Source organism: Lolium rigidum, chromosome 1 (genome assembly GCF_022539505.1).
Source record: "Lolium rigidum isolate FL_2022 chromosome 1, APGP_CSIRO_Lrig_0.1, whole genome shotgun sequence".
In the NCBI taxonomy this organism is placed as follows: domain Eukaryota; kingdom Viridiplantae; phylum Streptophyta; class Magnoliopsida; order Poales; family Poaceae; genus Lolium; species Lolium rigidum.
Window position 1 is genome coordinate 7726994 of NC_061508.1, and position 26094 is coordinate 7753087.

Sequence of the window (26094 nt, forward strand, 5' to 3'; positions counted from 1 at the left end):
GAGCACGAGCCTGCCCGCCGCCCAAACCACACCACAGGATAAACCCCTACCCAACGAAACAAACCCTCTCTCGCCTCGGCTGGCCACACCCACCCACACGCCCACCCGCCGTTCGACGAAATGCCGCCGCCGCTCTCCCTCTCGCTCCCCTCGCCGCCGCCGCCCCTCCAGCCCCTCTCCCTCCTCCCGCACCACGCCAAGGCGCCCTCCCACTCCCTCGCCCTCTCCTCCAGGCCCCCGCCCTCCTCCGTCTGCTCCGTCGTCCCCGCGCGCCACTCCGACTACTTCGACCCGCGGGCCCCGCCGCCTCCGCCGCAGCGCGACGTGTACGGGCAACCGCCTCCCACGCCGGCGCAGGGGACGCCGGGCGCGAGGGTCTTCGCCAGCTACAGCATCTACAAGGGCAAGGCGGCGCTCGCCTTCGACCCCAGACCCCCGCAGTTCGTGCCGCTCGAAGTAGGTAGAATGTGGCGCGGCATGCGGCTACTACTGCTGCCCCTTCTTGTCTCCGTATTGATGGGCCTTCCGTGCATTGCAGTCTGGGGCGCTCAAGGTGGTGAAGGAGGGGTTCGTGCTGCTCCAGTTCGCCCCGGCGGTGGCGGCCAGGCAGTACGATTGGTCTCGTAAGCAGGTATACTGGATTTCCTTTCTCTCTCTACTTTGTCTAAGGTTCGATTAAAATGCTTGTTCATTTCCGCCTCAGTTCACAATGTTTTAACAAAGGTTATTACTATGTCTGAGCCGAGCAATCGTCTAGTCTAGCTACAGAAAGGTGTTACAAAGATTCGCACTCTTTTCAAGATGGATAAGACGTTGCCAAAATGTTGGAAACTAATCAAGTGTTGCAAACTTTAATGAAGCCATTAACCTATTACTGCCTTTTTGGGCTGACGACCAGTGGCGGGCGCAGAAAAAATTTGGAGGGTGGGCACAACTCAAAATTTTTTGCGCTCCCAGTGTTGTAATAAAGTTTGCTACATGAGTAACATATGTAGCTAGTAGATTGTCAACATTGAAATTCATTACATATATATATCTCAAATGTGCAAGATTGCAATACAAGCAGTTCAGGACACGAGAAAGTCTTACATGCTATCCCCATGCCTCTTCATAATTAATTCTACAATGGCAATAGAAACAATACAATTATATAAGATATTGATTTGCCATTTTCAAACATAAATCATCTATTCTTATTCTACAATCTACAATCAAAGTATCAGTTGATAGTAATCCTAGTCATATAAAAAGAAAAAAAAACTAGCCAAACAGAGAACAGAACAGAACAGCCCAACAGAAAAACATATAGATGTTCATGGGCTCATGGCAAGACTCCTGCAAGCATGACGGGAACAGAGAAATATTCAGAGATTGGGGCGGTTCGCGGTTGGGCCTGGGGCTGAGCTGAGCGGCGCGTGACCGAGCCTGGCCGGAAATAGTGGAGCGTCGACCGGCCGGAGCGGCTACGCCGGCGAGTGGCCCAGTGGACTGAGCGGAGGCGCACTGGTGTCTGGCGGAGGGCAGACCTGTCTTCCATCAGATCGATGGCGCAGCGACCGCCATGGTGGCCGGGGAGTTCGGAAGGGGCCGAGCGACCAAGCTGGCTAGGGCGCGAGGCACTGATGCGCCGGCGAGGGGAGGCGACCCGGAGGAGGGATCGATGGCGATGGGACGAAGGGACGAAGCAGTCAAGCGGAGCTGCGGTTTTCGGTCCAGGAAAGTCCACGCTATTTTCTAAGGTAGTGTAAAAAATCATGAAATTTTGGGGTGGGCCACGGCCCACCCGGCCCACCCTGTGTGTCCGCCCATGCTGACGACTGACTGTGTAGTTGCTGGTTTGTAGTAAGTTCGTACTTTGATTTTGGGAGAATGTATTATAGACTCTATTTCCTTTGCTTGGTTTCTTTGTTAATAAATCTCCTGGACGCTCAGATCACTAACTGGCAAATGAGGGACTTCGTGTAAGATACAATTTGCAAACCTGTCCAAGGAAACTATATTTTTGCAATTGCCTAATAAGTCTCGTGATTGAAGGTACCCATATTATATATGTTTACGCAAACTTGTTTGGTCGCGGTGCAGGTGTTCTCGTTATCTGTGTGGGAGATGGGAACCTTGCTTTCTCTTGGTCCAACAGATTCCTGCGAGTTCTTTCACGACCCTTTCAAGGGGAGGAGGTTGGTCTTGCCTGTACTATCTATGTTATTCTAGATACACGCTTTTTTTCCTAAGGCATCTTCCCTTGTTGAGAGTTTATCTCACTGAAGTTTGTGAAAAAAAAATTAAAAAACAAACATGTTCTATGCCTTTTGCCATACCTATTGGGGATATGCAGACCATTGTTTTTGAGTTGCGACTCAAAAGTGAGTCGCCTGAGGCTGCGACTCATGTATAGTCGACCAAAAAAGCTGTATAGTCGCCATAAGTCGCTGTATAGTCGCGAGTCACCGTGATTTTTGGAAAACGACTCGGCGACTATACAGCGACTCAAAAACCATGATGCAGACCATTATGTTAAGCATGCCAACTTGTGTTACTGCCATGGGCGTCTTCAACATAATTATTTCCTTATATTGTGAGTCTAATGATTTAGGAAGTCATTAGTATCATATCAACATATCAATTGCCAAACTTCTCTCTTGCCAATGAAGTAAAATAGTCTTGGAACATACAAGTACACTTGATGCCTAGTACTGCCTTGGCATTATCATGTAGTTCAAATTGGATGGCAATAGGAGAAGACACTATATGTCCTTCTTTTGTTGAAGATTATAATCTGGCAAAAGAGGGACTTAGTGCAAGATATCATTTTGTTGACCTGCCCAATTTTCTGTATGTGTGTCAAGCTTATTCCTTATTTTCTGTAACATCATCAAGACTTCAATCATCTTCACATTCTTATATTCTTTTTCTTATATTATCTTTTCGATATACCTGTGTATTTGACTGCTTGCATTGTGAACCAAAGAAAACTTAATACTTACAGTTGTTCCGGTCATTGATAAAAAACAGCGATGAAGGTAAAGTTCGCAAGGTTCTAAAGGTTGAGCCAACACCTGATGGCAATGGTCGCTTTTTCAACCTCAGTATGTAGTCACTATCACTCTTCTGCAAATTTGACTTGCATCTGGATCTATGTTCCCAAACTGATCTGGTGGTCATTTCCCTTGTAGGTGTTCAAAACCGCCTTTTGAACGTTGATGAAAGCATTTACATCCCCATAACTAAAGGAGAATATGCGGTCATTGTATCGACTTTCAATGTACGTACCGTATGATTTTGTTATAATTGTTCGAGCGGAGTTTTGTTTTACCATTATTTACTTATAGTTCATTACGGTAGTTTGAGTTAACTGCATGCCATCACACCGCATCTTTTTAATATATGAAATGGCCGATGACTTGCACACATCAACCTATTTTCTGCCATAATTGTGTGTAGAGGAGGTCAGCATGCAACAGACTGACAGTAGATCGGTATTGACAACTAGATCTAACTTGGGCTGTATGTTTCCTGCAATAGTCCATTCTGTGGATATAGAATTTATGAAACATGGGACACTTCTATAGCTAAGCATTCTTGTATCAATAAACCAAAAATACAGTTTGGTAGATGGTTCGCCCTTTTTAGATAATTAACGGGCGAAAATCAAAGTCGTTCTTTGTAATGTCTAACACTTCTTTTATATATATGTGCAGTACATCATACCACACATCATGGGATGGAGTACATTTACAAATTCTATCAAGCCTGAGGATTCACAGCCATACAGCAGGCCTCAATCGTCGCCTGAACTTGAGTGGAGACGGTGACGAATGATAATACCTTTGAAGGAGATGGCAACAAGGCTGAAACTGTTGGTGGTGTTCCGTTCAGATACAAAATTCTTGGTGGCGTTGTTTGCAAGTACTTTGGTGCTGGGTAATCTCTGGTGTAGTTAGGCAATGAATATTTTTAGTTCTGGCCTCTTCCTTTTGCTTATCGTTACTGCAGGTTGGAGCTCTGTTATTCAAATATTTTGTCTCTGCTATGTAGAGTTGCACGGATTGATCTGTAATTGTAAGACTACAGATCTCTGTTTTCACTCCAGAATCAGAGGAAGCATCTAATTCTCACTTTTTAATTCAGGAATTGCTTCATGAGATTACTGTTGTAGCAATTTTTTGGTTGGAGCTATTGCAATCTGAACTGCTTGCAATTGCAATCCAAGTTCTTGATTTGCTGAACCTAAATTACAAGCTATGCACTGTAGCCATATATTGGATCATGATTCTCATTTGCCCTACACCTATTTCTTCCTTGTTGGGGAAGCTCTCTGCTTCCTGTCTCTCAGATTTGCCAATTAAAGAGTATTTCATTCCAGCGGCGCCAATCTACAGGTCGTGGAGTTAGACACTGGCATGATAGGGACCACGGTTCCATCAACCCCACTGCATGAAGGAAGATTTTACAGGTGCCTCTTGTCCCGGTAGGATTCTACTGACCAATGAGCATGTCGTGACACAGTTTTAAATATATTCAGTTTGAGAAATTAAATAGGAGGTTCAGGTTCCTTCAATTGAGAAAAAGGAAATAATCTTTGTTGTGATTTTGGTAATATTTTGAGTTTTGTTTCTTCTTGACAGGCTTCTGAGTGATGCGTTGCTGAGTTTCTACTGTTTTATTTCTAACGGAGATTCCGTCATGTAGATGTTCCTATTGACCTGTTAGGCATTGGGAAAAAAAATGGAACAGTCATGACATTATTCTATCTTCCCTGCGGTAATAATACAATTCTTAATTTCTGATTAGAGGCTGATGAAACAGCAGTCCGCATGTAACCCTAAACAGGGTGGTTTCATGCAGGCTAGCTGGTCTTTCACTAATTATTTCTAACATTATAAACCCCTGGTTGACGCGAGATCTAAGAGGGATTTGCCAACACCTGCAAACGAGAAAAAAGATGACGGCACAGATCACTAGACTCACTACAGACCACTAGGACTCCATGTGAATAGTGCAGAACATAACAGTGAACACTACTAACCTTTTGATGATCAGTCCTCAAAGCATCCAATTCCCTGTTTTTAACACCCAGCTTCTTTTCTAGCTCTAGAATGTACTTCTCTCTTTCACGAAGTTGTATATGTTCAATCTGGATTCAGTTCTGTTTTACTGAACAAGGGATTAGAACGACTGAGAGCTAGCAGTTGAAACCATACTATGAGACCAGATAAATCCATCTGAAGCTATGGCGCATTCTGTTGATGTGTTTTTTTTCGAAATGGGTTGCCCAGCCTCTGCATTAAAATGGTGCGTACGGCCACTTCTATTAAACTTAAAAACATTCAGTTTTACACACGATTATCTAAAAACATTATTACAAATCATGGATCACAAAGGATCTCAACAAAAATGAGCCACCGAAAAAAAGAGAAGTGACATGAAGCGCCTTTGCATCAACATGTCAAGTGACGGTCAACACACCATCAGCACCGGCTGTAGAAATCCCGTGCAACTATTACTAATCGGTTGCACCAGTATCTATAGCCAGATGCTCGTCCTCTAATATAGATAAGACCACATATGGATCGAGTGGGTAGCCAAAAAAATAACCTGCAAAAATGACGAAAACCTTTTTTTTGTTAATGATGCACTCGTTGCGAAATTTCCATATCGCCATAGAATAACACATACACCAACTTTAATGTGAGCTTTATCCATTTGGGGCACCCCATTCAACCAATTTCCAAACACATTTGTGAAAAGTCATATAGATAATTTTCCAAATCATGCTTGTGAATGGACAAGATATAAATAGGTGTTGTATTGTCTTCTCTTGATCACAAAAACAACACCTTGCATCGCCATGCGAATTGCGTTTGACTAAATTATCTTTCATGAGTGTAACTTTCTTATGAAGAAACCACATAAAAAGCCTAATCTTCAAAGGTACCTTCATCTTTCAATTTTTTTTTTTAAAAATACACAGTGTAACCATTAAGCAAATCGATGTACATGGATTTAACAGTAAAAAGGCCGGATGATGTGAGATTCCATTTGAAACTATCGTCACGATCAGTGAGCTAGACAAGAATTAATCTATGCAATAGGTGATTCCATCTGTCCCATTTATTGCCATGCAAAGTTCTTCCAAAACCTATGTTAATATAATTAGAGGACAACACATTCTCTACAGTGACATTACTATGATTAACAATATTATATAGGAACGGATATTCATTGGCCAAGGACCTTTTTCCTAGCCAGCTATCCTTCCAGAATCTAGTACTATGACCATTACCTACAAAAAAGATCCTCGTTCAAAAAAATCATCTTTAACATTTATAAGTCCCTTCCAAAAAGGAGAGTCAGTTGCTGAAACCCGAGAGAGAAGTTTAGAGCTTAAATATTTCTTATGTAATAACTATTGCCACATACCATCTTTATTAAAAAGTTTATCTAGCCACTTCGCTAGCAAACTCTTACCTTTTAGCTCTAAATTCTCTACTCCTAACCCTCCTTGGTCTTTCAACAAAAACATCAAAGCCCTTTTTTTCCAAGAAAGTTATGGTAGGCTAGGTATGAAACCCAACATAAAAGAGAACCAAAACAAGGAGAAAGAAATTAAAGAGAAAAAAAAAGCGAGTCACTAAGGTTCCGGCACATGGATCACTGATCTCCATGCAGTCCTACCAAGAGCAAAGACTTCAGGTACATTTCAATCCCTCAAGTATCTTTTTAACGCATCCGGCCATGTTAACTTTGGTCGTCCTCTACCCCTTCTAGTCTCCTCCATACTCTTTAGAGTTCCATTGTTAACGGGAGCTTCTGGAGGCCTCTGCTGGATATGCCCAAACCACCTTAGTTGGTGTTGGACTAGCTTCTCGTTGGAACCACCTCGGTTGGATTTTTTTTTTCCATCTACATTATTGCTTCAAAGAATTTTGTTTCCGTGAAATCCTTCTCTTCTGCTAAAATTTTCCTCATATCTTACTCTTGGATTCTACCATCTTGCAAGTATTAGGAATAGGTGGTCCGAGTAAGATTTTATAATATTCTGAAATATAATTTTTCAATTTTTCTTGACCCACAATGGTTCATTCCTCTTGCTTAAGTTGGAATATTTTTCTTCCGATGTTTAACATTGGCTATTAAATGAAAATATTTTGTATTATCTCCTCCTTCCTGGATATGTTTAACTTTTGCCTGCGGAGCCCATTTTCATTCCTCACTTCGATGTAATTCTTCCAAATCATCATTAGCTTGAAGCATCGAAATTCTCTCACCATCACTTAGTGGAGTTTTCTCCGCTTTTTTGTCTAGTGTGTCAATTATATGAGAAGGTCTCGCCTTTTCAATCTTATAATGACCACTCAAATCATGAGCCCAACCCCGAAGGAATCTTCTAAGGTGTCATATTTTACTCTGCCAAAGTTCCATCGGATTGGATCCTCCAGAAATAGAAGCCCACTGTTGATCTACTATCTGAAAGAAACCATCGATTTTAAGCCAACATAATTCAAAGGATAAATTTGATTTGTTTCTTATGTAGGCATGATATCCCGAGTCTACAATAAGTGGTGTATGGTCAGCCTGATCTAGTTAGGGCCTTCACAGTCACCAATGGAATTTTTTTTGCTTCCGTTCAATGTTGGCTAGAATTTTGTCTTGTTTTTCATATGTTGGGGCATCTCTGTGACTAGCCCACGTGTATTGCCATCCTGAAAGGCCTAATTCTCTTAAATCTAGGCTTTTAATAATCACGTTAAAAATAAATGGCCAACATGTATTGAAGTTATCATTATTTTTCTCCTCTCTACGTCTGATGATGTTAAAATCTCCTCCAACAATCATCGATAGAGGCTCATCCTCGCAGATTCTCACTAACTCTGAGAGGAAAGCGGTTTGTGTTCCTCTTTAGCAGCCCCATAGACAGCTACCATTACCCACTTAAATTTGTCACATTTTGAAGTAAGGTAGAATTGACAAATCTATCCCCCGCAACAAATTTTTCCACCTCGAGGGTATCTGCATTTATTCCAACTTATATACCTCCTATGCCACTGGAAGTCCAAACCTCTAGAAACATGTTTCAAAAATGGAGCCAAAAAATTGTCCTTCCTAGATTCTAAAATCTAACTTTTGTTCACGAATAGTTTCATTTACAAATAGATGCTTAGCCGTATCTCTAAGACCTCCGCTATTCGAAAAACTTCCTTTCATCGTGAACAGAAATTGTTTACCACTTTTGGTTTCACTTTTTCTCTCTTCTTATAGAGAGTGGTTATTTTTTGTTTCCTGTATAGCAGGTTCTATTGTCTCCTCTAACGATCGATTACTTTCATCTATCAAGTCTAAAGATAAAGCATTAGCTTGATCATACGTTGCATTTTGCTTCAAACTCCTGATTTTTATCTACTGAGTTCTTGGATAGCATAATAATTGTACGACTATTATCATTGTCCTTGATGTTTTTTTTTATCAAATTTGAAACCATTGTAGGGGAAGAACCAAGCAGAACTCCTAAATTTTTTGCCCGGGAAATGATACTCCCTCCGATTTAAATTAATTGACTCAACTTTGTCTATATAAGTATCTAGACATATGTTGACTAGATACATCTGTATCTAGACAAAGGATAAAGTTGAGTCAATTAATATGAATCCGAGGGAGTAATGTCATCTGATAAAGACTGCAATGAATCAATAGGTAACAATTGGCCAACATGCAACAGCTTATGCATATGAGCAAATAACTACATAACCACAGGGAGGCAACGAAGACGTTATAAAATGGTGATGCTACCAACAAAACGAGTTTTTCTCAATATGAGAAAGAAAACTTTCCAATTAATTCGCCCAGCTGCCAAGCTACACTTTCGAAAATCTTATCTACAATGGAAATGAGGTCTCCATTTCTCAGGTTGGTTGCACTAATTCATCTTCCTCTACTTGGATGAGCTATGCAAAGAATTATTCCACACTTTTCTCATTTTTCCAGAAATATGAGGTTCGGATTGAGTCCATAAACAACACTAGTTAGTGAGGAGTTGTAGCAAGAAATGACAAAAGTGGAACCATGCTACCTGCGGGAGAAACCTAAGTGCTTTTGCCCTTGGTGGTAGAGAGCAAGGATTTAGCCGATGTGTGATCCACAAAGACATATACCTTCTTTCATGCATCTATATCAACCAAAATTGAGCTCGCAAATTTTTTACACAATGAAACGGCAAGTTTTGGCTCCTTTGGTCAAAACATTCAGATAATCTTTGTTAGTTGTTAGTATCGCGGTAAAAGTGTGCAAGCTTGTTGATTGATCCGTTGCCATGTTTCTTTTAGTTGTTATATTCCAATGGAGTAGAATGAGATTTTTTTCTCACAATTGGACATCTTACAAGTTCGTCATTTCGAGTTTAGTACTGACCTGTTGGACATAAGAAAATCAGACGGTCCAATCCTGATAACATTAACTTGATAAGTACGGATCTTCTACGTCAGTAAGAAAACTTGGTAAGTACATTGCTTAGTTTACTTATTAGAGGCTGAAGCTTGGTGGTTGACAATGATAAACCCATAATTTGCAACGAAAAAATGGTGATGGCAATGCATCATTGACATACTCTCTCTGTTTCTAAATATAAGCCATATAGTTTCTAGCACGGAAATTAAAGAACACACATTTAGGAAAAATTACACCATGTTTAGCTGGAACTAACCCTAGGCAATTGACGTGAGATAATAGAGGACTTTGTGTAAGCTAAGAAAAACTAATCAAATCCCTAAAAATATTGTCCATACAAGTGGGCCAACGCAGTAAACCTTATATTCTGGATTTTTTCTCAAAAAACTATATGGCTTATATATAGAAACGGAGGGAGTATTGTATTGGCCGGCATTCTCCTGTGAGGAATGTGAGGAAAGCTCAGTATGATGAAATTTCGTTCAGTTGTAAAATTCGAAGTGGTCTGACAACGTCAGTTATGAAATCAATTTTTTGTTCATGTAAGTGCTACAAACATTATAATTAGCTCTTGCTGATGTTATCCTTATGTTTACCACTTTCATTTCTCTTCCAAATAATGCATCCTTAGCAGTAATCAAATGAGAGATTTTAAATCCAGTTCATAGCCTTCACGTCTACCATGTGCACACGACTTCTGCACGGTTTGATCAGTTCCATTTATTGAGATATGTCAGGCTATTACTACAATAATGCAAACATTGAACAGCAACCAAAATTCTTCAAATGCGCACAAATATTAGAGTGCTTTTGCTTGTTTAAGGTACATAAGGAAGTGTCCTGAAATTTCCTTCATTCCAGAAATATTGAACATTAATATTTGTTTGGGCTTTGCATCTTCCCCATGATGGAAGCATATCATTTTCAGTTTATTCCTTGCGTGGAGGCTTGAGACGAACACATGGTGTAGATGGAGATGATCTGACTTCTCAGCATTATTGGCATGGCCAATGTTTTGTCATTTTCTGTTGAATATCACGCGAGAGCCCTTCCAAGAAAATGGTTTAAAGAGATCTTAGCTGTGTTTATGCTCTGATGCTAGTTACAAGTTGACTCCTTAAATGTTAAACATCAACTTGTCACTGTCATATGTATTATATATAGGGACAGTGGAGTTCTCAGCTTTATTAATTTCATATTTTAAATGCAAGGAATCAAATCTAACTTGTAGGTCTCATGCAAGGTAACCAAAAGAGAGATAAACAAGTTTGTGTTCTTGACATGCACAATTCAATGCTTGATGGAGGCATTGACGTGCGTCACTATAATAGCTGTTGCGTGGCTGTGAAAACAACTGCATGTGGGATTAATATGTTAATAAATCAAAATCGTCAAAGGTTTAGATATCATCATTCCCTGTTTACAATTACATGTGGGGCTGCTATTTAATTTGCTCCTCTTTTTAAGATTATTACTTGATCACTCTTGACTTTTACGAAAAATATAAAACTGTATACTTAGAGAGGTAATACATAAGGTGAGCTAAACAGCTAATGCTAGAGAATTTATCATGTTGCTTTAAGAAACATGCATGTTAAGGTGACAAACTAGTGGATGATTGAAATCAAACCCGCAAAAAAAAGAGATTGAAATCAAGAATGTACACAACTAGCCCCATTTGGTCAATGTTGTGAGATCCTATATCATGGACGCCAGATCTAGTCTGGTCAGACCACATGATATTTTCCAATATATATATATCATATTGTATAGACTACAATAGTCAAACAGAACGTTCTGGTACATAGTCTCCAACTAGTACCAGACAGAGCATCAAACAAATTGTACACTAAATACTTGGACTACCAATTAAGGCATACCAAACTCATATGGCTATCTAAAGAAGCAAGCCAAGACAAACGAACCATCTCCATCACAGCCAGCTAAATTGCACAAAACTATTCGAGGTCAGCTGACCACTTAGAATCCAAAAGACTAACGGGGTAGCTAATGTAGAAAGTGTTAATGAGTACTGGTAATGGTCTGTCTAGGAGTCAGTATTAGTCTAGATTTTCTTGTATCCAAGTCTTTTGTACTCCCTCCTTTCACAATTACTACACGTTCTGTGTTTAATAAAAGTCAAACTTTGTAAACTTTGACCAAACATTTACAAAAAATATCAATATTTACAATGTAATACCTATTGCATTAGATTTGCCATAAAGCATATTTTTATATTATATGTATTTGATAGATACCTTTTCTTATATTTTTATCGAATTTTGCAAAGTTTGACTTTGACTAAACCTAGAACACAAACTAAATAAATGAGTATTATATATTTTTCAATTGGGCTATCAATAAAGATAAGTTGCTTTCCTTAAATGGTAACAGAGCCAGGTTTAGGGCTTTTTTGCACCGCACATCGCAACTCCGTGGTGAATCCTGATCAATTTTTTTTTCAGTCTCAATGACTTCTTCCATCAACTTCAATTGATTCTATGGTATCATAAAGCACTAAAAAAATGTTGGCGAGTTTGCTCCTTCATGGCATTTTTTTAGAGCTCTGGGCAATTCACTCGGGTAGCAATTCAACACAAGCCACATCACATTTTGTCTTGGGAAAATTTCACTATTTTTTAAGAAACAAAGTATCGCCATTACTAATGCTGTCTCATGAACCTTACTTGAGAATATGAAGCTAATAAACAACTAGGACATGCACTCCTCAAACTTGCTAGAGAATTATGCGATGGGTCACTATGACCATACGACGCGAACTTGCGGTTGAACAGTTCTGAGAAATGAATGTCTTCTTAATAATTCGACCACGTACAATGGACTTGCATAATTCCAGTTCAGAGAATTCTGAGTTGGACCACTAGAATTCAGAACTAGCAGCGATCGATGTTGACCATTTGATGCAACTTGTGCACATTTTAAGGAAAAATCTCAATGCATAGAAAGATAGTTGGCAAATGCTAGGTGAGGACTCCCAATGATACATACACTGTATACAGTATGGAAGTTGAGAGAAGAATACAAAAACAGGCTTGTGTCAAGGACTAGTGCATGGGGGGATGTGGAAGTGACTTGCGTTCAAGCTGCCATATTGAAATTCGATTAGTACAAATAGATACTCAATTGGTTGTGTAATTCTTATCCCCCCAATGACAGCGATCAGTATTCTGTGTGGACTTTCATGCATTTTATCTATCAGGGGCCACGATGCTGTTATCGTTGAAGAGCTCAGGCCCAGACACCTCTCCATGGTGACATCAACTAGCTTTTTTCCTTAATGGTAAAACAAATATTGTAGCCTATCTTATAAAGTATATATATACGCTAGATCCTTGATAGTTGATACAAATTTTGTTTATGCAAGAGGGTTATCAGCACCGAAATGCACAACTTATTGTGCATATATATTCTCTCTGAACAGTGTCTTATTATCTACAAGTGTCGCTTCCTAATCTCCAATATTTTTTGACGGTGAACAGCTTGCATGTCGTGCAGCCAACAAGGACACAGCTAATCTCCGGTGCTAGCATAAAAAATGGATTCATGGGTCATGGCACTAAGCATGACATAGGTATGGCGTCAAGGTGAAACTTATTTCTGATCATTGCTAGCACAATGAAATAAATAAATTAAGGACATGGATGTTCTTTCTGTCTTGTCACTGTGCTCGTGTGATCTGTCCTCTATCAACCCAACTACCTTATGGTTTGTACTTGCCAAACTCTTGGCGACCTAAACTTTTTTTATGTAATCATGTAAGCTAGGTAGGTTAGCTCCTAGCCTCCCACAATTTCGCCATCTATGTTGCACTTCCTGATATGATGGCCAGCTCTCATGCCACCATGTCAGAGTAGCCGACTGATTTGCGATATGGGTATCGCTAAAATAATGTGACTCTATCATGTACACATCTGACTCCACAACTCACACCTTTCGAGGTCCGCTCCTCTCGCGTCGCTCCTCCAGGCGACCGAGAGGGGCAACCCTAGCCGCCGCCGCCCCGTCAGTCCTCCCCCTCTCTCCCTCCTCGTCGCCCCCTGAGGTGCTGCCGGCCGAAGGCCGCGGCGCCGGTGATGGGGGCGGTGGGGATTTGGCCCTCGGCTGCGGCCTCCAGCGCGTAGCACAGCCGCATGGAAGGAAGGTGGCCGGGCTGGGCTTGTCGGGGCAGAGGCCGCTGCCTGGCGACGCTTTCTACCCCCGACGCGTCTCCCCCTTGGTCGGCGATTCCGGCAGCCGCTCCTCCGTCCGTGGCGGCGGGTGGATCCCGGGATCTGGCGGCTCGGTGGCGGCGGCCTTCGGTGGTGGAGGGCTGCTGGTGGTGGTCTCGGCGGGGCCCTGGACGCCGGAGCGGCGGCTCCGGATGGTGGCAGCGACGCCGTCTTCTTCGCGGCGAGCGGTGGCCCTGGCCGTGTGGGGGGCAGGGTGGCGGCGAGATCTAGTCCGGGGTGTCATGGCGGCCGGTGAAAACTGAGCCTCGACCTCGGTCTTGGCGGATGATGGCGGCGTCGGTCGACGTCGTTACCTTGTCGAAGGCGTCATCTTTGCCCGTCTTGGCACTACACTCGGCGAGTTGGGGATGCGCGGCTGCCGGTGAAACCGTGCTCCGACCTCGGTTGGCGGACGATGGCGACGTGTCGCGCCGCTACCTTCTTGAAGGCATCATCGTCGCAGTTTGCGGTCTCTCACTCGTGCTGCTCCGGGGGAAACCCTAGGTCCGGGTCGCCCGGATCGGACGATGGCGGCGCGCCCTGCGTCGTTCTACCACTTGGGGCATCGTTTTTGGAGCAGCTGCTGGATGTTGGCGGTTTTCGGTGGAGTGGTGTTCATCTACCACATTGTTGACGCTGAGTCTCAGTGGCATGGTGCTGCAGGGTATCGACGATAGATGCTGGATGATGTATATGTACAGGATGGTGGAGCCGTTTGGTGTCATGGTGGCATCGACGGCAGGTCTTGCAAGGTTAATGCGATGATCTCTCTTGAAGATGGAGTCGAGGAAGACGGCGAGAGCAACTTCTGTGGCGTGTGTGTTGGCGTGCGCTGAGAGTCTGCTCGGATGTGCTTCTCACCTGCTATTGGGCGGTTTGAGAAGGCATTTAGTTTTTGGATGATGTGAGTTGGTGTATTGTCACCCTCTTCATCCTGCTGTAGGTATAGTAAGGTTGCTTCGAGATTGATCTTTTGTATTGTTCTTGTAAGGTTTTGTGAATAATCTAATAAAAAAAGCCGTGTGCATCCTTTGGATGCAGAAGCTGGGGCGATTTTTCCCCCATTTCGAAAAAAAAATGTACACATCTTGCTTCCATTTGGGACCATGTTAAAAACAAAGCGTATTGGAAAGATGCACTTGCTGCATCTGATCAGGCTAGCAGGCGCCGTCCTAAGTTTGTGTATACCTATAGTTATATCGATACCATACTCCCAAGCCCTAACTTCCTCGTGAATCTGGTTTTTCAAGTTAATATATACCACGTAGCCAAGAACAAGACAAGTCTTTTCGCAAAAAAAGTAACTCTTCCTTTAGAAGGTCAGAGTTGGATTAATTTGCAGAAGGACATAGTCCTTTAATCCCTTGATGCATGTGCCTCTACGTAAGGTCTAGGGTCTGCAGATGTATAATTACAAAAACACATGGCACTTAACTGTAAGAATGTATGCAGGTTATCATAGATGGTCAGATACTCGGTGAAATCACATACATATAAAGCGGAAACAGCAAAATATAGTCAACTGAAATTATAAGCCTGCATTCAATCGAACATGGTACCGATACCTTACTGACAAAAAATAGTACTCTAAATCTACAGGCTAATTATCGTAACAGCTAATCAACATGTTCATCTCTAAGACTCTAACCTTAGGATACTATGACCTGAGGTTCCTCAAACAAAAGAGTTGACTTCTGATCCGTACACACGCATGCATGCATACTATAGAGTGCCAAATTTGTATGTTTCGTTGTAACAGCTTCTGTTATTTTTCCTTCTTCCAAGTCAAACAAGTATATATGCACATGTGGCCGATAAGAAAAACCAGTGACAAAGACATAATCAAATGGCTGCTAGATATATCGAATTAGTACTGCCACTTGTTACCTAGAAAAATAGAAGTCCCTCAAACTTATCTTGCTGTTAGCCAGAGTCTTTCTGGTCTTGTATCTAGACTTCTTCTATCTCCTTAATTGAATTGGCAGAACACCTGCCCTTTTTGCCTAAAAAAAAACTTTCTTAAGGAAAATATAAGACGAAGCAAAGTTGAAGAGACCCATCACACACATACTGTTCCGTGGATACCTTAGTTTTAAAATTCAGGGTTCTACCTATCTGTCCTGTATTGCTGCAAATTTCAATCTCTCAGCCACCTAATGCTTGTGTGCAAAGTCAGGCCGATGGAAACAAATTCAAACACAAAACTTGAACGACACTGCAGTTCCCAAATGGGGAGTTAATTATACATAGATTAACAATGAAAATGTTCTTCTCTAGCTGGGTAGATACTGGATGCAATGACTCTGTTGCTAATGGACGGCGAGGACCGTGCATACAGGGCAAGTAGGCAATAGAAAATGAAGGTTTCAACGCATCGGGATCTAAAAATTAATGGTGAGACTGAATCCATGAACTGTACCTCCAAACGAGCACCAATGGGATCACAAAGAGGCAGCCGGAATCTCAAACACCGCCCGGAGTTGAGCTACTCACACGGTATTCAAGGAAATTGTACAACTAACTTTTGGATCATAGCCCTATATCCTTTCTTAATTTACACATGAGATTAGCTATGATTAAGGTCAATGGTCTTGCATTTGATTAGTGTGTTGATATGTTGTTTTCCCAAAGAATTCGAGGCACGTAGTCCACTGATGTGCCTGTGGAAGGGGAAACCTTGGATCTGGAGATATATCTACTAATGGTCCAAGTTTTGCAGGTGTATCCCAGTTTCTGATGATAGATCTGGCTAGCTAGCATGTAATGATTTCGATCTGCTTTTTTGTGGGAGTAATTTCTTTTTCAATTAATCAGACCTAATTCTTTTTCTAACAGATTTTTTGTGATAACATAACTACATAAAACCAACAAGGAAACCAACTTTTTTTTCTCTTGAACACAAATCTCTAATGCGTGTCAGATGTACTAGAATAATCCTCATTGAACGTTCAATAGCCGAGTAGCTCACAGCTAGCATATGGTACAATATCCCCCTGCAAAAAAAATTGCGATAACATAACTACATAAAACCAACAAGGAAACCAACTTTTTTCTCTTGAACATAAATCTCTAATGCGTGTCAGATGTACTAGAATAATCCTCATTGAACGTTCAGTAGCCGAGCAGCTCAGAGCTAGCATATGGTACTCTATTCCCCTCCAAACCAAATTTCAACACGGATAAGAGACACTTTCACCAAGTAAAATACTGGCAATCTTCTGTTGGTCTACAAAAAAAGGTATTATATATTTATGAATTTTCAAAAAAATAAAATAAGGCCAAGTTTCTTCTAATGAATGGTCCCACATAATTGAAGTCTAATCTGAAAGTGATTCCTTGCGTGAAGACCGTCTCCTATAATAGTCGGCTGAGGTGACGGCGAAGACTCGAAGCTTCATTAACGTTGTTGAACTCGCTCGTCCGGCCAGAGGCGTGTACGTACATACACAGTCTGGACGCGCATCTTATAATTAACTGGCCTCCCAACAACAACAGCATGTTGAGCACGTTGAACTCCACATAAATCTCAGTCGTCTCTGTCCTGTATATTTTTCTTTTCTCTGCAAGTCACCAAAGAGTGCGGCTGTGTTTGACATTTCTGATGCTGACCGCCTAATCGACGTAGGTAAGGTAAGCACCGAGGTACGGCTTTTATTTATGCCAAATCTAGTCCAAACAGGAGAGGGGAATAGAAGATCGAGTCCATGGTCTAGCTGTCTATATATATAAGCCATGGTAAGGCTGGTGCAAGACCAGTAATTAAGCGCTGGAAGAAGAGAAAGGGTTGGAAGGCAAAGAGAGGAAGAGGAGAGGGACGTTTGCCTTGCTCCAAAGAGAGATGATGAAGGAAGAGAGGCAGCTTAGCAGCCATGAAGAGTGGTTGAAAGACGAGGTTCGTAACTGATTACTTCTCTTGATTTTGTGCTTTTATGATTATAAGAGTTTGATAATCAGATAAGTATTGGTAGGACTAGGCTGAGTTTTTTTCTCTTCTGGGTTGTTGTTCTTGCTACATGTAGAAAGGAGGGGAATTTTCTTTTTGATATGATATCTTTGGGGTCCTGATGTGCACTATGGGTATAGGTGTTTGGGGATAAAAATCTGATGTCAAAATCAATCAGGTGTCCATCTTTAGGGACCACAAATCCTAGTGCAAATGGAACTGTGAAAACATGTGGATAAGAAAAGAAATAGACTTGTCCACAGCTTGTCATCAGATTTATGTATGGTGTTGCTTACTGATCGATCTTACTAATGTAGACCTTTGTGTTCCAGATGAAAGATGATCATCGGGTTAAGGATGACAATTTTCGCAAGTTCTTCAAGAACAAATCAAGCACAGAACCGGAGGTACATAATTGTGGAAACATTTTCAATAAATATAGAACGGAAATTTTCACAGTTGGCTTCGGGAAGATCAAGTACCTAACCTGAAATTTCCCAACCTGATTCATGAAATATCTATTAGCTATAAATATTTTCCTGTAGTTTTATTCATGTTCCTAGCTATACAAATACCAATTAAATTCCAGTACTTGCCTACATACACGTACACCAGGACAACTAGCCATTATCATATGTGATCTATATCATAGATAAATGACTGATGGGTCTCCTTCGTGTGCACTCATGGATCCAGGTTCTACAAGACAGGATTGCATCCACAAGGGAAGAGATGGTTGAAGTAAGAAAAGAGAACGAGAGGCTCAAGTCAACGCTGTCGCGGATGATAGAGGACCATCGATCTCTTCAAAAGAAAATGGATGTTCTCCACCAAGGACGAGGCAAGAACTGCATAGAGTCGCATGATCATGCCTTGCCCGCCGACATCGAGGAGCCTGGGTTCGTCTCGTTGACCCTTGGCACGAGCACAAGTAGGTACAACACGGAAGAGAAGAGCAGTACTAATTCAGAAGGCAAAGACATAGAAGGGTCTCTGAAAATTAGAGAAAGAGGCATCTCTCTTGGAATGTCAGACAACCGAGTTGGTAGTGCAACTGATCACAGTGAGACAAAGGTGCAGCGGGATGTGCTGGTATTGAGCCCTGAAGGTAGCTCCGACAAGGCTGCCAAGGAGGACCCCATGGAGACGGCGCAGTGGCCGCCGAGCAAAACGCTGAAGAACTCGAGGAGCGGCGGGGGTGAGCAGATCGAGGACGCCGTAGCTCCACAGCCCATGGCCAAGAAGGCCAGGGTCTCGGTGAGGGCAAAGTGTGACACGCCAACGGTACATACTACGCACACACAAGTATCTTGTAAAATGTTACTAGTATCGAATATCTTTCGTCCTAATTAGCTACTAATGAGATGGAAATGTTATGTTCTGTGTTGGTGTTCATCAGATGAATGACGGGTGCCAGTGGAGGAAGTATGGACAGAAGATATCGAAGGGGAACCCGTGCCCGCGCGCCTACTACCGGTGCACCGTTGCGGTAGGATGCCCGGTCAGGAAGCAGGTACATGAGAACGCATGATTCATATCTCAGCTGACAATAATACCCTAATTTTAGGTCGTTGTTTAATCCATGAATTACCGACTGCAATTGACGAATTAAATTAGGGGCTTAGGTCTCCCAGGAAGTTAAATTACCATCAACACCAGTTACACCACCAGTCCACCACACAGCACGCATGGTCCAAATTAAACCGCGTGTAAACCCATGAATCAAGCAGCAATCCAGCACTGCCGTCTCTTGGGGATCAAAACTCATTTCCAATAGAGCGTGAGAGGTCGGAGATCGGAGCCTGACCTGGTCACGATGTAGGGTAGGGGTCGAGAGGGCGCGAGTGAAGCCTGCACGCGCCGCTGGCTGCCGGCACATCTGCATGCACGCGCACGGGACTCTCGCCGGCTCCTTCGGCCACTCTCCGGCAGCACCGTCGTGGCCCGTCGTCTCCTCCTCTCGCTTCTCCAACCGCTACTCCGGCCGGTTCCGGCTTCCCGGCGGCGGTTTTGGCTGTGATCTAACCAAATCGGTACGGTCCCTCCATCTCTTCCTGTCCCACATACCAGCGGCCAATTTTTTTTTTTTTTGAACTGAGCGGTCAATGTGCAATGTTGGAGCCTGGGAAGAGTGCGGTGGGCCATGGAAACTCCCATGGCGCATGGTTGTACTTTTTTTTTTTTTGACAATCAATACCACATATATTCATAGCAACAAATAGTACATGGTAGAGATACATGAACTGACTCCAACAATTACAAAATAAAGTCTAAAAGATAGTAACAAATCTTCGAGGTCTTCAATTTCTTTCTTCTTCCAGAACACAATCTTGTACTCTTCTGAAGGCAGCCAAAGATAGATAACGAACCATAGACCTGTAGATACCGACGAAAGTTCTCTCATAATTTTTGAGCCGCAATGCCAAGACTGCGTGCACGCATGCAACCATTAAAGCAGTCATACAACATCGGCAAGAGTACCAACACCAGTATGTCAGGGAATAATAACCGACTAGCTTTGTCGTCATCGATGGAGAGCCGAGAGTACGAATCAACGCATGGTTGTACTTTTTGTTTTGAAAGCGGCCACATATTTCATTAATCGAAAAATAAGTTACATGAAGCAACACACGTAAAAGATAAAAGACAAACCAAGATAAAATGATTATCATGAATTTGCAAAGAAAATCTTAAATGATTGAGAAATACAAAACGATCCCGATCGAGGGTTTCCTGCAACCATCGTAACCACCACCGAGATGGACACCGGAAGAAACGCCGAACCTCCACCATTGCAAGATCCAAAAAAGCATCATCGCCAACAAAGCTTTATGAGTTGATGAACAAACCCGTTGCAAGCAGCGAGGCACATGTCGTTGTGAAATGTCGACCGGGAGATGTCCCCGTGTTATCTTGGACCAAGATCTGTCACCTCCCATAAATGAAGTCGGAGAAGAACAGCATATCCACCACCTCCGGACCAACATTTTCACTCCAGAAGAACGTAACTCCTCCCTTCCATTCATATTAAGTCACGAGGAATACAAACGGTTGATGAGTAGATAACCTCTTCAAATGCTTGATACATATATCATATATGCTACTCCGTTCCATTCATATTAAGTCTCACTGATTTAGTAATACATGTATTCCCTCCGATCTATCTAGATACATCTATAGCATCAAATAGTATGAATGGGAGCGAGTATTGAAATAGAGAGACTTATTGGAAGAAATAGGCTTCTTTTATGAGAAACAACAGGTTGTTGATGTGTATAGATGAGCGTGGCTAGTTTTTTGCGCACGGTTGCACTTGATGTTTCTAGAAATTATCCTCTTCAAAAGATTGTTTGATGGTGTCGATTGTAATGTTTGTCTAACGGTCATTGTCTTTGTTGAAACATATAGCCTACCACTTTCTATCGGTTTAGACGTTTGGCTGTGTTGGTTAGTGCATTAATTTAATAGTCTTCAGCGATGGGTGTTTCGCTCTAATCTTAGATTTGTATGATTGTAACTTTTTATTTTGTTTCTATCAAATCATTTAGACCAAAAGTTCATGTTTCTCGACAATATAAACTGCCTGCTTTAAATTTTCGCTCTCGTCTTCAACTGCTTGTAAAGTTGTAATGCTACACATCATCACATGAGCATCCGTTCTCACCATGCATGCACATCTTTTGCAGGTGCAGAGATGCTCCGACGACATGTCGATCCTGATCACCACTTATGAGGGCGCCCACAACCACCCGCTCTCCGCGTCGGCCGCCGCCATGGCCTCCACCACCTCCGCCGCCGCGTCCATGCTCACCTCCGGCTCCTCTACCTCCCTCGGCAGCTTCCCCGGCGCCGCGTCCAGCCTCAGCTTCGACTTATCGTCCGCGGCTAACGGGTCCAACCTGCATCCGGGCGGCTCTCGGCCATTCTTCCTCCCGTCCATCACCGCCGCGTCCATCACCGCCACCCCATCTTACCCCTCCATCACCCTGGACCTCACCTCGCCGGCCATGTCGCAGGGTTTCTCTCTCAGCAACAGGTTTTCCTCGACCTTCACCGGCTCTCACAGCACAACTAGTAGATACCCTTCCACGAGCTTCTCCTTCTCCAGCTCCGCCGCCACGTCATGGCCGGCCGCCGGTGGGTACTTGAGCTACGGATCATCGTCGGGCGCGTCGCCCTACAATGGCGCCGGCAAGAGCTCGTTCGAAGCTGCGCTGAGCAGCATTCCTGGAAGGCAAGGACCGGCGTCGCTCTACCAGCCGGTGCTGCAGAGAGCGGCTTCCGTGAGCCGCAGCGGGACGGTCACGGCTGCACCGCCGAGCGTGCTAAGCGACACGATAGCCCAGGCGATCTCGTCGGACCCGGGTTTCCACACGGCGCTCGCGGCCGCCATCACATCGTACGTCGGCAAGCCGGCAGGAAGTGGAGGAGGCAGCAAGGGGATCCAATGGGGGGAGCACCTCGGGCTGGGGCCGTCAAACGCGGCCACGGCGTGCTCGTCGGCATTGCTGGCGCGTTCCTCATCGTTACCCTCCGCAGCGCAGAGTAGCTCGAGCGGTCAGATGTTCTTCAAGCCATCAATGACACTGTCAAGCTCGACGAGTGCTTCGACGTCTCCAGTGAAGAACAGGGAGCACATTAATTAGTGGAAGGTTTTGAAGCTGCTTTTTTTAGCTTGTTCATTTGGTGTAAATATCCTGACTGTTAGCATAACTATTGGAAATGTTTTGATTGATTCATCATTGATCATGTAAATGATGTCAAACAGATATTTCATTTTGTGTTTGATAGGCCGGCAGAAGATGAGTTGAACATGCTACAATAACACACAACAAATGACTTGTTTCCTGTTCTCAGAAGAAGAAATTTTTTATCCGAAAAAGAAACAACAGAGAACTATATCCATTACTTCCAGAAAAAAAGATCTATGTACAATTACATGGTTATGAATCAGACAGATTTACAGATCAGATATGATGTGTGAAGTGTGTACACAGTTGTAACCTTGCTAATGGCAAAGTGCAAACCATTGTCCTAATATCTGAACATAGCGAGTTACCCTTTGGTGCTGCACACAAGCACCATCGAACCTAATATGCGCCTTAAACCCTGAATCGTCCTCTGACGGTGATCACCATGGTTCAAATGTGAAGATAACTGCCTCAAATTTTCACTTGGAAATGACTCTCATAAATCGGCTTACGGAACTAAATGCGGCCATGACATTAGTCATCATTGAGGGTTCCTCTTCAGATTGCTCACTGGCGCCGCCACCACCAAATATGATCTGCAAATTTGAATGCTGTTAAAAGTCTCCACAAAACGAAAATTCAATAGCAACACCAACGTGTGGTGTAGATATCCGCAAATGGATTCGTAGGACCATGTTCTCTGCCTTGTGTACAGTGTCAGTTGTTTGGCTGCTTAATATGTGTGATCACAGAGATTGAGAATTCAGTTGGCGTTTTGGTGCTTGCAGCATCCATATTCTCTACATAGTCCGATGACTTGACTCCCTTTTTCAACAGTGTACCGATTCAAATTAACAAAAATAATCGAGTTGTAACTTAACAAGTATTGAATGGATACTAAAGAAGAAAGGAAAAATCAAGATATTAATAGAGAAAATTCGATCAGGCGCATAAAATTAGCAAAATGCCAGTGTCTAACCTCAATATCTGTTGCATCAGGGCGACTTGAAGATTCTCTGGCGAGCAAATACCGATTGGGTCTATTTGGATCATCATAAAACACTTTCCACTTTCTGTAGCATGAATCATAGAAAAAGATCTTTTTAGCCTATTATTTTGATGGATACTTATTTGGATAATGAATGAAGAGGGCAACAAATATCCACGCACTCAGGATAGCATCTGAAGATTGCACCAGTAGGCAATGGCCTCATGGAATAAACAGTGGTAAAAGTACTGCAAAGCAGTGCAAAGCAGGTGATGGATGTTAGAAAAATACTGATGGAAATAAAATGGACAAAATAAAGAAGAAAAAATGCACTAATTCAACTTCTTACTGACATGACATCGCTAATGGATTACCACAAATACTTTAAGAAAATGGAACATGTACAGATGACTAAATTTATAGGCATATTTGAACATACTCCAGAAAAGTTCAGTATAGTACATACAAGATGTATCTATCAGTAACTTTTCCATGGATCTCTATCTGCAACTCCATATTGCATATGATATTGGCAAGCAGTACTTATTTATGTTTTGGCAACTAGAGATAGTTACATACAGGTAGAAGAAGTGCCTCAGTACACATTCTGATACTTTTTTAGCCATAATCATACTCTGATGTCTTGTTTATGTCTCGGCAAGCATTAATAATTACACGTCAGAATCGACATGGTACAGAGGATTCCCTTGACTTACCTTAAGAAATTTCTGCGGAGGTTCCGAACATTATATCCCACTCCAACATCTCCACTAACAAGACGTGGGTTCCACATGATGAGAGGTCTTATCTTCAGTGGATTAAAACTGGAAGTTATTATAAAATACCATATTGAGTGGAAAACAGATGCAAATGATAATTCTGTATATGCATAAGGTAAGTCGGTTAACAGACATATAAATGAACTGTTAATCAAGCTACACAACTAAAATGGATGGGAACATAGGTGTATGTGTTTGGGCAGAACTTTCTTGGGAGATGGCAATGCATGCCAAGTATATGCTAAGATGCTTGTGCAAATGAATATAGATCATGCAACTATACATGCATGACCAAATGTTCTTTAAATGCACATGTTGGTCCTATCCTACCAACTTTGCCAGGAAAGCAAGAAATGGAGTTCATCTTCCTTATAATATACTGTATAAACTAATGCTGTCGGGATTGAAAATTTGATAAGGCATAAATTACATACTGGATCATCAGAGAGTTGAGATGAAATGAGTTCAACAGATTCAAGCATCTGATGATCAGGGATAATCATAACGACGACTTCATCATCAGCATCGACTGGCTTTCGATCGCTAAGACTGCAATTGAAGATGAAACACTAGATATTTTAGATTCACAAAATTATCTCAAAAAATATAATTGCAATCATCTCTAATGTCTTCAAGCTAGATCTTAACAAGAAAGTTATCGCACTTCAATATAAATACAGCTAGCATGTAGCATGGACACAATAACATAGCATTACAAATAAATGTCCCAACAGTTCAATAAGGAATCCATCTACCTCTGTGAGTGGACTACTAAAAAGTAAGGAAGTACCTAGCACACTTGAACTGTGCATCTTTCCACTGATACTTCAGAAGGGCAGCCACTCCGGCGTCAGGGAAGATGGCCTTAACTTTCTAGAGACCATAAAGTTGAGTGTAAAGAACAGATACCAAAGGTAAATAACCTAAAGGATTCAGAACTTATTGAGGTCTACACAATCAGGGACATTTAGAATATCTAAATCGGTGAAATTAGGGAGCTAGAATCATGCAACTGCAAATGGATCAGAAAGGGCAAAAGTTTCATTTATTGCTAAATGACCTTGTATCCAAACCTGGCCAGTCTCTTGTGCTAGTGTGTCCAGGAGTATTCTCGACAGCGCCCAGACCTCGGCCTGTGCTCCTTCCTCATTGAGGAACTCCAACTGAGGGATCAGTAGCTCTGCCTACAGATATGATAACCATGAGCAGATCATCAACAATGAGAATGTGATCAGAGATAGTATAGATGTAAGATCGGCACAAGAATATAATCCTAGCATCCTGGATGGAACTCAAAAATCGAGAGGATCACATGGTACTTCAAGTGAGAACGCACAAAATTCACAGCAGGGTGTGACGTATGAACAATTAATTGGAAACTCACGATGCCTCGCATGCCGCCGGAGTTGACGAAGTCGGCGCTGGCCTTCCCCGACTGCCATATCGCGCCCTGCAGATCCGACGGCAAGGAGCTGAAACCACAGACACGACGCACGCAGTCAGGCGCCGCACAGTCCACAAGACGACCATGATTCCTTGAGTCGTCACTGTGCCCGCAGAACCTAACCTGTCATCCTCCGTCACCGCCGCCTTCTCCGCCCCGCCATCGACCTCCGCCGTCGACGCCGCCGGCTCGGCCTCGGCAGGAGCGTCCGCGGCGTCGAACTTGCCGAACTTGGCTTGTGCGGGGGCTGGCGCGCGGCGGACCCGCAGTCGGAGCCGCAGCCGATCCGTCGTCCCGGGGGAGGCGACGGCCGGCTGCGGCGGGAGGTGGCGGAGGAGGGGGAGAGGAGGGGCAGGGCGAGCGTACTGCGGCGAGAGCAGCGACGAGGTCGCCATTGCTTCGCGCGGCGGAGGACGGACTGACGTGGTCGACCTGTGGCTGGCTACTCCCGTTGCTACCTGGAGGCTGGATAACGGTAGGCTCGCTCCGGCAACCAGATTCCATGAACAATCGCCGTCCGATGGAAAATTCAACGATCCAGATCGTCCGAAATAATCCCAGTGCACGAACTTAAGCTTG

The 26094-nt window shown here is 42.9% G+C and overlaps 3 protein-coding genes across 3 annotated transcripts; 2 read left to right on the forward strand and 1 right to left on the reverse strand.

Annotated features, from left to right (window-relative positions):
* The first annotated feature begins 120 nt into the window (after window positions 1-120).
* On the forward strand, window positions 121-4142 carry LOC124666852 (single-stranded DNA-binding protein WHY1, chloroplastic-like). The gene is made up of 6 exons (XM_047204181.1): window positions 121-456; window positions 539-631; window positions 2083-2177; window positions 3013-3086; window positions 3174-3262; window positions 3699-4142. Exons 1-6 carry the CDS (start codon window positions 121-123, stop codon window positions 3810-3812), a joined length of 801 nt encoding a protein of 266 aa, XP_047060137.1. The 3' UTR covers window positions 3813-4142.
* Window positions 4143-17194: 13052 nt separating this feature from the next.
* On the forward strand, window positions 17195-22259 carry LOC124666862 (probable WRKY transcription factor 61). The gene is made up of 5 exons (XM_047204190.1): window positions 17195-17562; window positions 17946-18020; window positions 18310-18897; window positions 19013-19126; window positions 21300-22259. The coding sequence occupies exons 1-5, from the start codon at window positions 17509-17511 to the stop codon at window positions 22257-22259; spliced, it is 1791 nt and encodes a 596-aa protein (XP_047060146.1). The 5' UTR covers window positions 17195-17508.
* A 237-nt stretch (window positions 22260-22496) lies between these two features.
* Window positions 22497-25938, reverse strand: LOC124684864. Its single transcript, XM_047219118.1, has 9 exons — window positions 25639-25938; window positions 25456-25543; window positions 25145-25255; window positions 24862-24944; window positions 24506-24620; window positions 24009-24100; window positions 23475-23540; window positions 23284-23377; window positions 22497-22900 (listed from the first exon to the last, which is right to left on the reverse strand). The coding sequence occupies exons 1-9, from the start codon at window positions 25908-25910 to the stop codon at window positions 22784-22786; spliced, it is 1038 nt and encodes a 345-aa protein (XP_047075074.1). The 5' UTR covers window positions 25911-25938; the 3' UTR covers window positions 22497-22783.
* Window positions 25939-26094: the final 156 nt, after the last annotated feature.